At 39.8% G+C, this 15,264-nt stretch overlaps 2 protein-coding genes across 3 annotated transcripts in view; both read right to left on the bottom strand.

Annotated features, from left to right (window-relative positions):
- Positions 1–5,914, bottom strand: part of LOC137503009 (uncharacterized) — a 43,543-nt gene extending 37,629 nt beyond the window's left edge. The window contains exon 1 of one of the 2 annotated variants that reach the window (XM_068230359.1): positions 5,891–5,914. The gene's annotated coding sequence lies outside the window, so the exon portion shown is untranslated. Of the gene's footprint in view, positions 1–2,141; positions 2,241–5,890 lie in introns of those variants that run through there. The other variant, XM_068230360.1, reaches the window with a different exon arrangement.
- A 6,111-nt stretch (positions 5,915–12,025) lies between these two features.
- Positions 12,026–15,264, bottom strand: part of LOC136885296 (protein takeout) — a 49,177-nt gene continuing 45,938 nt past the window's right edge. Inside the window, exon 7 of the mRNA XM_067157806.2 lies at positions 12,026–13,782. Within this exon, the coding sequence (XP_067013907.1) occupies positions 13,625–13,782 (158 nt within the window). The 3' untranslated portion in view covers positions 12,026–13,624. The remainder of the gene's footprint in view (positions 13,783–15,264) is intronic.

Below are 15,264 nucleotides of genomic sequence, written 5' to 3'. Positions count from 1 at the left end.
ATCTAACACTGTCTAAACTGTTAAAAGTGCAATACAAAAAGTTGTAGCCTACGTAAAATTTGGAGAACACGTACTAATAGTCCTACGTATCTTTACAATGAAAGTTTTTATATCGCCTTGGCCAGTCGTTTGGATTCGCAAAATATGACAGACCGTGATTTAGCTGCGGGTAAAAGCTGGTATTATATCGAACTGTAATTAAAACAAAAATAGCCGAGCGTTAACGATTTCTGGGAAGCAATTTTAAGAAAACTACCCTACGCTAATACTTCCTTGGCTTAGTCTGTCTAAACCTAAAATGAAGTCTCCCGGTAAAATAAAACATTCGTTATGATTTGACGACTTTGCTCACATTTCAAGTCTAGTTCTAAAATTATATAGAGCTAATTTACGAGATATCAAACAATTACATGTACTGATCTCACCTGTTAAGTATTAAAACAACATTTGGGAACATTACGTAATTATAAGACGCAGATGTATGTGTATCATGTGCTTGCATTGCTTGGATCGGAAGGAACTTCGCGTGACTTCACCGGAGCTACAGTATGGCCTCTGCATCACGAAGGCAGTGCTTAACTTCTGACACCGGCACACTATAACTGCTAATAATAAGAATTGGTGTCTGACATTGCTTAGAGGGAGGTCCGTTTACTGCCTGCCGTGGTGGGATAAAGGGAGTGGCTGTGTGGTTGCCATGGAAACGAGGGTGGGGCGACTGCGGTTGCCATGGAGATAACACTTCAGGGCAGCTCGTCTTGCTGGGAGTTGCCAAACCTGTCACTGTCACTGATAAGAATCTGATTGTTTGTATAAGAGTGATTGCAAATGGGACGACACCGCCTGGCCAGGTAGTCTGCAACAGATCACAGCGGTCAGAATGGAGGGGGGAACAAGTGAGCCGGAAGCGAGGGGTAAGAGCATGTAGAAAGGAATGCTGGAATGTGGCAACATCGTGAAATGGCACGTGCAGTGCTCCTCCCTCCAACTTTACCTGTCAGACACCAACTCTCATTATTAGCAGTATAGTCTTTCTATGCCGCATGAATCACCTCTTGGTGGAATCGCTGGTGCTATCAGAGTTGTAATCTGCACATAAGATCCAAATGACAAGTTCAAGTCAACAGTCACCTGTTCCCATTCTGTAAATGGTGCTCCAGTGGTGGTGAACTTTATATAATTAAGACTTGTTAGTCCGAGTAACGAAGTATGTATTTTCAAGTCTGTTTCTTTCTTAATCCGTTTACTCTCGAGGGTTAGTCTTCCCCCTCGGACTCAGCGAGTGATCCCACCTCTACCGCCTCAAGGCCATTGTCCTGGAGCATGAGACTGACTGATGGGATACAACTGGGAAGGAGGACCAGTACTTCACCCAGGTGGTCTCGCCTGCTATGCTGAACAGGGGCCTTGTGGGGAAATGGAAAGACTTTAAGGGATAGACAATGAAGAGGGAATGAAACGGCTGTGACCATTAGTTAGGTAAAATCCTGGCATTTGCCTGGAGGATAAGTGGGAAACCACAGAAAACCACTTAGAGGATGGCTGAAGAAGGAATCGAAACCCCTTCTACTCAGTTGACCTCCCGAGACTCAGGGGACTCCGTTCTTTTCGTGTCAGAGCCGGGAATCGAACACGGACCTCAGGGGTTGGCAGTAAAACATACTAACCACTGCACCACAGAGGTGGACCAAGTCTGTAATATTAGAATCATTTTATATTTGGATGCCAACTGTCACCCATTGCCACCCCCGAATTACGCCTATGTATCTTGCAGTCAATCATGTATATTTTTTAAAAGTTTTTTTTGAGTTAGCATTAACTCAGGTGGGTTTTCGGCGACGATGGGATAGGTAACAGCTAGGAGTTGGAAGGCAGCAATCATGACCTTAATTAAAGTGAACATGGAAAAATGAAAATAGCAAACAACGGAAAACCATCTTCAGGACGGCTGTTGGTGTGGTTCGAACCTACTATCTTCCGAACGCAAGATAACAGCTAAGCTCCCCCACACGCGCAGTTAGCTCATTCGGTCCCGTGTGGTTTAATGGTTATATGAATAAACCGGAGACGTATCTCTTGTCTCAAATATTAAGACATGTCTCAAATGTATATGAATAAAAAAGCGATGTCTCAGCACTGACCTTTGCTCCTTGAGACACAGCTCGTTACCGGATTCTCCCGGAGACATCTCCAAATGTATATGAATAAACTGGAGCTTAGTCTATCTGAATGGAGACTGATCTCAGAATTTCTTGAGGCAGCCCAGAAGGTGACTCAAGCCGATAGAATCAGGCTGAAAACGTGAATAATGATAAAGATGATGATGATAGCCATTAGCGATAGGATTTATATGCATCATAAAGTCTTAAAATGTTCAAAACCAAACCAGAAATATGCAAAACCGTGCAACATACAATTCTGAAAATTATTAAATTAATTTAATTATTCTTAATCTATTCCATATTTGTGATTTTTTTTCTGTACGTTGACATTTTTTCTATTTACAAAATACGACTAACATTTTATAAATAAAATTAATTCACAATCACGGAAAAGGCCGAAACAAAACATAGCTATGTTTAAGATATGACTTACAATTATTCAAGGCTTTCATTATTCACTTTGTCCTGCTCCTTAGCTGAATGGTCAGCGTAGTACTCTTCGGTTTAGGGCACCCCCCCCCTCTGGTTCGATTCGCGGTCGGGTCAGAGATTTTAACCTTAAATCCTCAACATTCCTGCATCTCACACACAACACTATCCTCCACTACAATAATACGGCAGATGACACTCATTCTCGTCTGAGTTACTGCCTTACAAGGGCTGTACCAGGCTGGAAGGATATTTTTTCAAGTCTGAAGATTATCGCTCTCTATCACATGTTGGCCAAATGGTATTGAACGAATGTGTGAGTATCTTTGGTCCTGGTGTAAGCTATCCCATTTATGTTTACTTTAAGTGCCGTAAAATTCCCTGCCCATGCCTTTTTCGATTGCACTGTTCCTAAGTTTATTTAAAAGTTTCGACCGGCGGCTCGTGCCCTTGAGAAAAATATGCTGTAACTGGTTTCACAACATTTAACAGATTCGCATAATGACATTATTCGGCCAATGATTTGCTGCTTCTATGAGGGCTGCTCTTTCTCGCGCCCAATACTACAAGGGAAGCATTTGGTTTGGATCAGACAGATTTCGATGAAACTTCGATGAATTGTCCATCCACCTGTATCAAATTTATTGCCGATATTCACTTTGTCATAAAATCAACGACATTGTTATAATTAATTGCTAAAGAACAGCTGGATGGTTTGCAGCTGTATTGACCTCGCGTATGCACTGTAGAAATGCACTGATAGTTCTATTTTAAAGTTACATTAAACAGTGCTATTTAGCGTGAAAATTAGATTTTGACAACATGAACAGAATGTCTTGCTCGTCAAACCCATGTTACTAACATGCACTGTATATGAATATTTCAAAATATTAGGGTTTTAATACTTCTTTGTCGTTTACAATTGAAGCTAAAATATGTAATGTAAAATCCTCGTCATTTGTATATAAATAGCCTTAAACTTTCGGATTCTTGTTGAGAGTCATTCATTTTGTCACACTGCGGGTAACCTATATAACAACGTCAATCATGCAGCGATGTTCTGATGTCTCAATTGATCATCCTACCATGTTTAATTGAAATCGCTGCCATCTACACACCACGTTCCGTTTAAAACCGGAGCAAAAATTTACTGTCAATAAATACAGGTACGAGAATATTATTCCACCATTGAGTTCCGGATGTCTTAGCTCATGTTACTAAGTTCCATTGCAATTTGTCCGGTCCAAATCAAACAACTTCCTCGTTAGTTATATTCGTTTATGAATATGGATAGAATTTTGTATTATTTCTATGTTTTCAAAGTTTGAAATTTAGACAGTTTATGCAACAGTTTATAGGTATTGGTTGTATATTACATACCGGGTGAGTTGGCCGTGCGGTTAGGAGCGCGCGGCTGTGACCTTACATCCGGGAGGTAGTGGGTTCAAGCTCCACTGTCGGCAACCCTGAATATCGTTTTCACACCAGGCAAATGCCACGATCGCTTCTATCCCACTCCTAAACCTATCCCTTCGTCGCCGTAAGACCTATCTGTGTCGGTGCGACGTAAAACAAATTGTAGAAAAAGTGCATTATATGCAGAAACACCCCTAGCTATGCACAGGCATGATCAATAAACTCTTCATATTCTTGAATAATGAAGTGTCTGTCTGTTAGGTCATCAGCCCAGAGGCTGGTTGGATCCTCAAATAGCACCACCAAAGGCTATGCAGTTATAGGGAAACTGCAAAAACCAATGGCAGAGCCCAAATGAGGCGTACTAGGCAAGATGAGGAGTGAGGTAGTTTGCCATTGCTTTCCTCACTGGACCAGAAGGTGCTACTGCAGCACGACTGACCCTATGAGCAACACCTTTCATAACACTCAGACACTAGTTGTGCCCCAAATGTCATTACTCAGCACCACCCATACCCCAGCAGCTTCCATATTGTCACAGCCATGGACGAGACTGGGACTTAGGTGGAAGCTACACTTTACTCTGGCCTGTGCCGAGAGACGGATACAAAAATACTGCATCCATCAAGAAAGGAATTAAGTACGAAGCGTATTTAAAAAGTGTTTGAGTGACTTTCAATGACCGCAGAAAATTAAGCATTTGAATGTGGATCCTAAATATGATGATAAATACAATGTAACTTCTTACACAATATCTTGAAGGAAACTTACAAGAAAAGAAACCTTAAATCAGTCGTTCCCAAGCTGGGGTGCGAGTTGTACTTGTTTGCTCTGCTCTTTTCTCCCTTTCATGTAAAAGATTTTCCATTTGCAGTTGCAAAACCTGTTTTTGCACTGAAATGAGTTCTGTTTTTTCGAGAACACACTGTCGCTTTTCAATCTTTTTCGCTTGTAAATCTAACACTTTCATCTGTTCCAACAAAACCACTCTTTGCAGCTCTCCGATTGTTATTTCACTCGTCAGCTGAATGTCATGTCAGGATCCTGTCTTAATAGAATCCGTCGCATACAGTTTTCCATTTACCCGTTACCTACGGTGATATTGACGATAGTATAAATCATTTTATCATAGTGTATTTACGAGCACAGAATACGTTATCAGGAGAGGGTGAAGCAACTCTGTACGTCAACAGCTAGGCCACGATTCATTCGTAGCGTGAATCGAACAGGGCAGTTCCCAGCTAGCAAATGAAGCACGTTTGAATACATTACATTCCTCGAGATGTAGCCCTACTTATTTTTCGAAATATTCAAGGTACTGAATTTGTAATGTTTGTAGGTATGTGTAGAAAACAGTGTAGTTCCATTTACCAAAAAGTTAGTAACATTAACTCAGAGGATATTGACGCAATGTAAAAGTACTGTAAGTCCGATTATGAGCCGCTTCATACCATTTCTGAAAGTGCAAACACAATGTCGATATCTTGAACAGTTCAAGAGTTATTTGAGGTAGACATCTTAGTTGAATAACCCAGAATATAAACCAATTGTTGTGGTGAAATATTCTTTAATGCAACTTCGAGTTGCATGGTTATTTGAAAACAAGTAACTACCCACGGTTCATTTCGAAAAAAAATACTATACCTATTTACAATGTAACGGAATACAGGTATGCTACGAAACAAGTTGTGTGCTTATTAAAAATGTGACTTAATTTCACAGACATTATACGTTTATATTAGCGATATTTGAAAACCACATTAGAAAAAATACCAATGTCGATTGCCGTAGACGCTTCCTCCCGTTTAACTGATAGTCCAATACTGATACTAGATAGAAACTGCAGATTATAATATGTATTATTGAGTAAAACTGTTACTTACAGTATTGGACTGATTAACAGCCAGGCGTCAACTACTGCTACGCTAGCTCGCAGGCAAAGTCGTAAGTCTGTAACGCAAACGTCACATTGTGTTCGACAATCTGATTGGTATAACGTCATATTTCGTTTGACAGTCTGATTAGTTGACGACGTAGACTTTACAACAAGTAGAGCTGGGAACTAGAGCTGGGAACGGTAGGAGCGGAGCGGAGCAGTTGTTTTCGCTCGTCCTCCGGAGACCTCCGGTAGTCCTCCGATTGAATTCACTGGCGGAAAATTCAAATGCTTTAATGTGGGCAATGTTGTAACGGTGATCTTAGGAGGAATTACAATTTAGATTTCATTACTAATTGCACAGATGCATGTCTTCCCCTACGTTTGTCATTCAAATGCTGTAGTCGTTTCAAGATCGCCGCATTATTTATTTCGCTATGAATGAAAGCTGACATTCAGTTCGCAATAGGTACAGGTGGATAGAATACTGTAGATTGAATATTGGCATATGTTATACCGTTGCAAATGCATTTACAATATTATTAATAGTAAAGAAGTTTAAGTAATAATTATATTCCATTGCATGTAAACATGTATTATATACGATGCTCTTACTTTGATTATACTCGTAGCTCATTTATTACGGAAGAGTACGTCCGGCTCCATGACTACATGGTTAGCGTGCTGGCCTTTGGTCACAGGGGTTCCGGGTTCGATTCCCGGCAGGGTCGTGAATTTTAACCTTAATTGGTTAATTTCACTGGCACTGGAGCTGGGTGTATGTGTCGTCTTCACCATTTCATCCTCATAACAACGCGCAGGTCGCCTACGGGAATCAAATCAAAAGACCTGCATCTGGTGAGCCGAACTTGTCCTCGGACACTCCCGGCACTAAAAGGCATACGCCATTTCAATTTTTACTGAAGAGTACGAACTGTTTGGAACTGGTTATATCCTGTACCGGGCTGAGTAGTTCCGACGGTAGAGCCTTCTGAACTCAGCTTGCCGTTTCAATTCCCACTTTGCTCGGCGGTACTTGAAGGTGGTCACATACGAGAATCTCATGTCGGCAGGTGTACCGGCACATGAAAGAACTCCAGTGGGACAAAATGCCGGCATCTTAGCGTCACACAAAACCACAGAAGTGGTTATAGGAGTACAATAATGATAATGATAATAATAATAATAATAATAATAATAATAATAATAACAATAATCTTTTTATCAATTTACCCTCAAGGGTTGGGTGTTCCCTCGGACGCAGAGAGGGATCCCACTTATACCGCCTCAAGGAGAGTGTATGACTTTTGGGAGACATTGGGTCGGGGATACGTTTTTTGTTTTGTTTTACGTCGCACCAGCACAGATAGGTCTTATGGCGACGATGGGATAGGGAAGGCCTGGGAGTGGGAAGGAAGCGGCCGTGGCCTTAATTAAGGTACAGCCCCAGCATTTACCTGGTGTGAAAATGGGAAACCACGGAAAACCAGGTTCAGTGCTGCCGACAGTGGGATTCGAAAGCACTATCTCCCGGATGAAAATGGGTTCGAACCCCACTGTCGGCAGCCCTGAAGATGGTTTTACGTCATTTTCCATTTTCACGCCTAGAAATTGCTCTCCTTAGCCGTTCTCATCACATCGTCGCCATAAGACGGCATGACGTAAAGCAAATTGTTACAAAAGTAATCGACAAATGAAACACTAACGATAAATGAGAATGTATATATTTCATATATTCGACTTCTTCACACTAACAAAGCAGTATTTACTACGTCGCTACCACATCCGTTCCACTCCACTACTGGAACTGCAAGCTAGCACACATTCAGTACTGTTGCTCCGTCCTCCGCTCGATTGGTTTCCAAGCAACAGTTTACTACCAGAGAATACCGGAGGGAGCGCGGCACTCGCACTACCGATTGCAATCATAGGAGCAACTGCTCCGTTTCCCAGCTCTACGTCCAATGACGAACCGATGTAATCTCAGATGAAACTGTGGAACATGACATAGCTAAGACGAAAACAGACTGGCTAGAGTTGAGAACGGTAGAAGCGGAGCAGAGTAATTGTTTTCGCTCTTCCTCTGGAGACCTCCGGTAATCCTCCGATTGAATTCACTGGCGGAAAATTCAAATGCTTTAATGTGGGCAATGTAGTAACGATGATCTTGGGTGGAATTACAATGTAGGTTTCAGTACTAAGTCCACAGGTGCATGAGTTTTCTACGTTTGTCATTCAAATGCTGCCTCATTATTTGTTACACTATGAATAACAGATTTTGATCGGTTGAAATTCAGTTTCCGTCCGCCTCTGTAGTGTAGTGGTTAGTGTGATTAGCTTCCACCCCCGGAGGCCTGGGTTCGATTCCTGGCTCTGCCACGAAATTTGAAAAGTGGTACGAGGGCTGGAACGTGGTCCACTCAGCCTCGGGAGGTTAACTGAGTAGAGGTGGGTTCGATTCCCCACCCCCACTCAGCCATCCTGGACGTGTTTTTCCGTGGTTTCCCAATTCTCCTCCAGGCAAATGCCCGGATGTTACCTAACTTAAGGCCACGGCCGCTTCCTTCCCTCTTCTTTGTCTATCCCTTCCAATCTTCCCATCCCCCCGCAAGGCTCCTGTTCAGCATAGCAGGTGTGGTCGCATGCTGAGATACTGAGCATCCTCCCCAGTTGTATCCCCGACCCAGAGTCTGAGTTCGAAGGAAAAACCGACTCTGGAGTATGTGTTTTGTTTGTCTGACACTTTCGTGTGTGGTGTCTTTGCTCACTGAAGTTGTTTGAATTAATTAGGTATCGTTTTCTTCATGTTGCTCATTCGTTTTGTGCCCTAACTCATTCTTTAAATGATATATATTTATTTGCTGTTTGAACTGACCGCGCTAGTCATATGGACAAAGATAATGACAATTCACACACATAGCATTCCCATTCGTCGGTGCAAGCCCTGGACCTCAAGAAAGAAACAAAAGATGGCACGAGCAGCGGAATACAACATAAAGGAGTCCTGTCTACGGTCCGTAAGTGCGTATACATATTTCTCTAGTAAAGACGGTATTTCTTAATTTACCGCAGATTTTTCACTTTATTGGTGTAAAAGCAATTATTATGTTCCATTTGGGACAAATATTACAGTGACATTTCGTCGATACCTTTGATCTACATAACCTCAAATACAAATTGTTTATCGTACAGTTGATGAAGTGAATTTGCGGGAATGTGTCGTGTGCTTGTGGAATATTGGAAGTAGAAGCTGCGTTGATGTTAATGATGGGAATCTGCTACCTGGGCGACTGTCCTAAATGCAGATCAGTAGTGATTGATTGATTATGTGTGTCCGACATGTTTGGTTTTGGAAACAAGTGTGAAGCTAGTGCGTTAAGCGCAGGTGTGATGCTGCCCTTACGTAATTGGTCAAACAGTTGTATCATAATGAAAATCTCAACTCTGATTGGTGGAGAACCTGTATCATTGTAAAACTTGAACTATAATAAGCCTCATTAAGATTCAGTTTTCTGGCATATAATATTTATATTTCGGCATCGTCGAGCATAAAAGCATTTAAGCTGTTTAGGCCTTTGTAGCAATTCAGTTGATGATCCCACTGCTACTCTGGGGCAAAACGCTGGTAATTTCACGATTGAAAAGCCTAATGAGCTCAAATGATTTTAACATTTAGCAGTTCGATGAAGTTAAATCATGGTTTCCTTCTGGTAAATTAATATTTGATAATTACTTATTATTTATTATTTTGCTTGGTGTAGTGAAGGCTATAAAGCCTTCCTTTACTATAAACTAATGTTAACAGCTACCCAAGTTACTAGGAAATAATTTTAAGAACTAGCGTATAAAAAAATGGTAACAACATTACAAATTTAATAATATTAATAACTAGAGGACCCATACAGCTCTGCAGCATTTCTTATAAACAGGTCAGATCATTTATTTTGACATACCTGCTGTAGTCATGTTGTTTTAATGGTATTTGATAAGAAGTGCGTGATGGTATGCCTGCAGTTCGTATTCAGAATTCATCCATTCATCAGGCCTATGTTTGGGAAAAATCTATCCATATATTCGCTCTTTTATCGTGCAGTTCTTGATGTAAAGCTTGGCATTCTGTTGTAGAAGGCAATGGTATTTTTAATGGGAGTTATTGTATATAGAACGCTTTTCTTGTGAGCTCATAGGTTTGTCTCGAAGGAGCATTCTTTTTGCCAGGCAGAGAATGTTTTAAAGAAAACATAGCCTTCACTCCTTTTAGTGTAGCTAAGTTATCCTTCGATAGGTGTTCGCAGATAATGTCTAAGGTGTATGTCATGATGGGGTCTGTTTGTACGTAGACTTTTTTCTCTGAACAGCATGTAAGTTATTAATAGAGCCCGGATGTTTATGCAGTAATAGGGTAGAATGCAAACTTACTGAAGCGAGTAATAAGTAGAGTCTATTCGCACGACGGTAATTCTATGTGGTTTGGATATACATTAGGGGTTCGGCCCATTAGAAACCCTAGAATTTATGTTACTCACACTACATTACGTTAGAACGGGCTAGTCGACATTTCCTACTTAAAAAAATATTTAGTTACTAAATTACTTAGTAGGAAATGTGGACTAGCCCGCTCTAACGTAATGTAGTAGGAATAACATAAATTCTAGGGGTTTCAATATGCCGAACCCCTAATGTTTATGCAAACTTCATAGCACTACCGTCGTGCGGATGGACTCTACATATTACTTGTTTCAGTAAGTTTGCATTCTAACCTATTACTGCATAAACATCCGGGCCGTAGTAATTAGAAACGCCCTGCCATCTGTTGAATATATTTGGAAACTTGAAAAGGTTAGAGAATCAAAGAGTATTTAGCAGGGAATAGTATTGTTCTGTGATCAGATGAATTGTTTACTCTCTGGCTTGACAGATAGTAATCAAACATGCCCGCATGCAATGACATTATTAAAAATGAAAATCGTATATTACAATATTAATGAAGGTGTTAGTTGCTTAGCAACTTGCTAAGTACAGAATGTATTGCGGATTAGGCTAAGCCTACGCCTGAAATGACTGGAGTGATCATTTAATTATTTTATTTTATAATACTCAAAATCGACTGAACTTAGAGACATATCAATGTCTCAAGATTCACCGGCAGGTAACTCCGGAGAGAATAAAACAAAAGTGAAGCATATCGACCCAGTAAAACTGGAGCCTCATTAAGAATCAGCTGTTTTTAGTAAACTCTTAATATATATATAGATGATAGTCAATGATGGGATCAATGATTTAGTAGGTTCCACCTTTAGCTAGCCAAGGAGGAGAAAATTTCGACACATATCTCGTATATACTGTATTTCGAACAATTTTACAATTACAAGAATTTTTATTTATCACAAACAACAGTGTATAACTAAAATACTTACTTGCTAAGGACGGGTTAAATGCAAGATAATAATAATAACAATAATAGTAATAAAGTTATAAATATTGACAATCAGTCCCTTCTATTCATTTCATTTTTAACACTTCCCTGTACGATGAGAAGAAATTCTTGCTGCCGTTCTGATTTTTTTTTAAAATTCTGACATTAAATAATCGTCTGCTACTGTGGAACGTTTAAAACCAATTCTTTCTCTCTCTCTCTCTCTCTAGTGTAACAGGTTGTTAACGAGAAACTTAGTCGGCTGTAACTACCTGTCTGACACGCTGTTTAGAGTTCCTAGAAGGCTTCGGAAATAATTACATGTCTCGCTTTACGCACGTTTTCTCCGTAATGAATGCCATTCTGTGAAAGTCAGTTTGTATGGTGGAAGAAACGGTTAGTGAATTGCAGTAAATTTTGTGGTATAATGCATCATTTCTTCAAGTTAAATGACCACCAATTTATACATTATTGAAAATGAAATCAGGAACGATATTTTTCTGTGTGTTTGTTGCGCTATAACTCGGAAATGGCTGGAGATATTTCAATGATATTTGCTGAATGCTTAGGAGAATTCATAACTTAAATACCAGGCTATATATTATGCATATAACTGAATTGAGGCGATGCAGTATAGAAATGCAGAGCAGGTCGGCAAGAAACGGTTCACCTTGTTTCTTAATAGTTCTGGCATTGACGAGAAATTGCAGAGAGATAATAAAGTTAATTATTTAATGATCACAATTTTATCTACACATACTGATAACACATCTTCATATTTATGAATTCCATCTTAACCCTCTATGGAACAGTAAAATGTTTGCATGGTTATTGCAAAATTCTGAGATGCTTCATGAAATATAAACGTATCCGTAACACGAGTAAATTTAATTACGATGAAGTTTTCCATGGCAAATATTAAGAATGAATAGTTTGCGATATATCGCCTGCGAAGAACAAATAACTCAACAAACAACGAACAGCCAGACCGGTGGAAGCTTGTTCACTTGGGACCGAACAGCTGGTCGTTTTCGAAGGTAAGTTGCACAGCTGTTAGTCATTGTGAACTCCATTGTGGTGACATTATTCATAAACAATTCTTGAACATCCGCTGACCAGTTGGACAAGGAGCTACTTTGAGGAGTTCATTAATAGGATATGTTCAGTTTAATGTTCCTTTGTCAAGTGTGTATATATTTGTTTGTAAGGAAGATATTTTGAAGAAGGCATAAATTATAAATAAAAACGAAAATTGCCTTAATTCATTGTTAGAAAAATCCGTTTGAAATCTGCACTAGTAAATGATCGCGCGACGTTAGACAGAGCGACCCTTCCCGGCTTTAGAAGTAAAGGTAAACCCACCAAACCTCGTTTTGCACTGACAGGTAATTTAAACGTTTGCTCCACTCTGTTTCTTCTGTCATAGTTCGAAACATGAGTAGAGAATTTCCAACAATTCACCAAGCGGACATTAAAATACGTTTTAGGGTCTTTATGTTCGTCAAGTGGCCATCTAGTGTCGCTGTGGTGCACTACAGTGGAGAGTTTGCACGTCAGGCTGTTGCCATGACAGTTTTTCGCTAGTCTCAACTAGAAACAGTTGCGTGCAGACAGAATGAGCAAAACTACGATCTCTGTTGTGAAGGGCGGTTGAATATCAGCGGCGGAACTTCAGAATGTCTTAGTTTGAGCAACAGGAAAATTTCAATTCTGCCAAAAATTAGGCAAATCCGCTAGCGAAACGTTTAAGATTGTCTAGTCGAATTCACTCGGAACACCACGACGGGAAAAAGACGCGAAAAGACTATGTGATCCTTGAACTGTTAGCGCCAGTCCACGAACATATTGACTGTAGTGCGTACGTAGGTGTACACTATGTTGCCTACACTATAGGCGCCAGTCGCAGAAGTTATTGTCTGTAGTACGTGAGTGTACGCCGTGTTGCCTACACTGTAGGCGCCATTACACGAACTTATTGACTGCAGTAGTTGTTCAGTAAAGATACAAGGATACCTCGCTCTAGATCCATGGCCTTCTAAGTGTAATTACATTCAGCTATACTGATATCAAAATTCATGGCCTTCTGTGTAGTCTTACACATTGCAGCACTCGAATTCACGAAAACCCCTCAGAACATAGAATGACTCAATATCGAGGAAAAAGTGTTTCTCTAACGAATAAAAATACCTTCGACGAACTCTTTTCATCCCCTGTTTGAATGTATCATACACTTTTGCGGTCTGAATATTTTGTCACGAAATTCAGTCACAATTATTGGCGTTTACAATTCTAGTCTTTGATCTTCTTCTGTAAGAATAGCAGTCACTATGCTTCAGGTAGCAGGAACATCTCAGTCGGTATGTGTGTGAGGAGCTGGTTGGCGATCTTCATGAATACTCCTGATAACTTCCCCTTCAGCTGGGGCATCATCGCCTTCACCACTTCGTGACCATTCTCTCTCAGGAACAAATTGGTGGCTTCAGCTGAAACAAGACGTATCAGTTATATAAGTAACATATTGATTATGGATTATTTTCAATAGACGCTAAGATAAGAATAGGATGGAATATTTGAAAATTTATTGTATTCAACACTTCAATTAGATTACAGCCTCTACAAGGAGTTCTGAGAGATTGGCAAGTCATCAAATGGTCCTTCAGGAGAGAGCTGGATAAGAGGTACAGGCCTCTAGGATATGAGGCTATATATAGGAGATGCTGAGTAGAATCCTGTCGTCGGCAGCCTTTAGTAACTTTCCGTGGTTAAACATTTTTATACCTTAATTAAGGGTATGGCCACTACCTTCCCATCCTTTCGATGCCGAAAATTTTCTGTGTGTTTGTGCGACGTTAATCCCCTTGCAGAAAGAAAAATTGCATTAATTAAGAGCAAGGTGTCTCAGGTTCCAAATTTCCTAGGGTTATATAACCCACTCTGCTGTTCTGTACGGAGAATTGCATAGCAATAGGGGCACAGACCACAATGATCCCGCTATTAATCGTATTTTAGGGGAGTTGGAAACCAAACAAATTTAAAAAATGACTTTTTCCAAATGTTGCTTCATTCAATAATTTGGACTCTGTTGATTAAAATGGTGTATAATTTATTTTAATACGACACATGGAAGCATTTTAAAAAAATGTTTTAAAAAAATCAATGAATAAGTGTCAAACTGGGCAACTTAGACATGTTTCTTTTTGAAAATATAAATATCTGGAATCCTTTAATCTAGAAGGCTGTGGTTTTCACTGTTCTATTCCTGAATGTTATGCGCAGAGGTTTCCGGCACTGCCATAACAAACATTTCAATAGTTTCGATTAAATAGATTTGCATTTTAGGCACTGTTGTGAGTAAATCTGTGAGTGTGCATTCCGTTTTACTTTGAAATCATATTCTGAAAAATGACTTTTTGTCACATGTTTGACCAATTATCTAGGAAACTACACTGGATAGGCAAGTTCATTGTTTGCAGAGAGTCGTCCTGTGCCATGATACAGCTACTGAACCAGATAAAAGCATTTCATATGTATAGTTTCTGATTTACATATATTTTAATGAAATTTTTTGTAAAAGATTTGGGAGTTATTAAACAAATTCATAACTTTACAATCGTTTGCTCCAATCATTCCATCCTGGTCCAGTACTTATGGAAAGAGTGAAAATATAAGTAGTAAAAATATCAAAGCTCTAAACGTAATACTTCCAGAGATAACCTGTCAAATTAACATTATCAAGATAGGACTTTCCGACTCCCCCTAAGGGTACAACGACTAATGATCGGTACGTTGAATTTATCTCTTAAAACGTAGACTTTCACGACCACTAAATGAAATTGTAGTATTTTTGGGATATTAGGTTGTGTTACAATTATCGTTGGCTGACACGTTTCAATCTTGCTAATAAGATCGTCTTCAGAGCAATAAAAATTAAACCAGTCAATGGCAATTGCCACTCCATAGTATCT

This window comes from Anabrus simplex, chromosome 14, assembly GCF_040414725.1.
Source record: "Anabrus simplex isolate iqAnaSimp1 chromosome 14, ASM4041472v1, whole genome shotgun sequence".
Lineage (NCBI taxonomy): Eukaryota > Metazoa > Arthropoda > Insecta > Orthoptera > Tettigoniidae > Anabrus > Anabrus simplex.
Note: the sequence above shows the minus strand (reverse complement) of the source record. Positions and strands in the feature narration are given on the sequence as shown.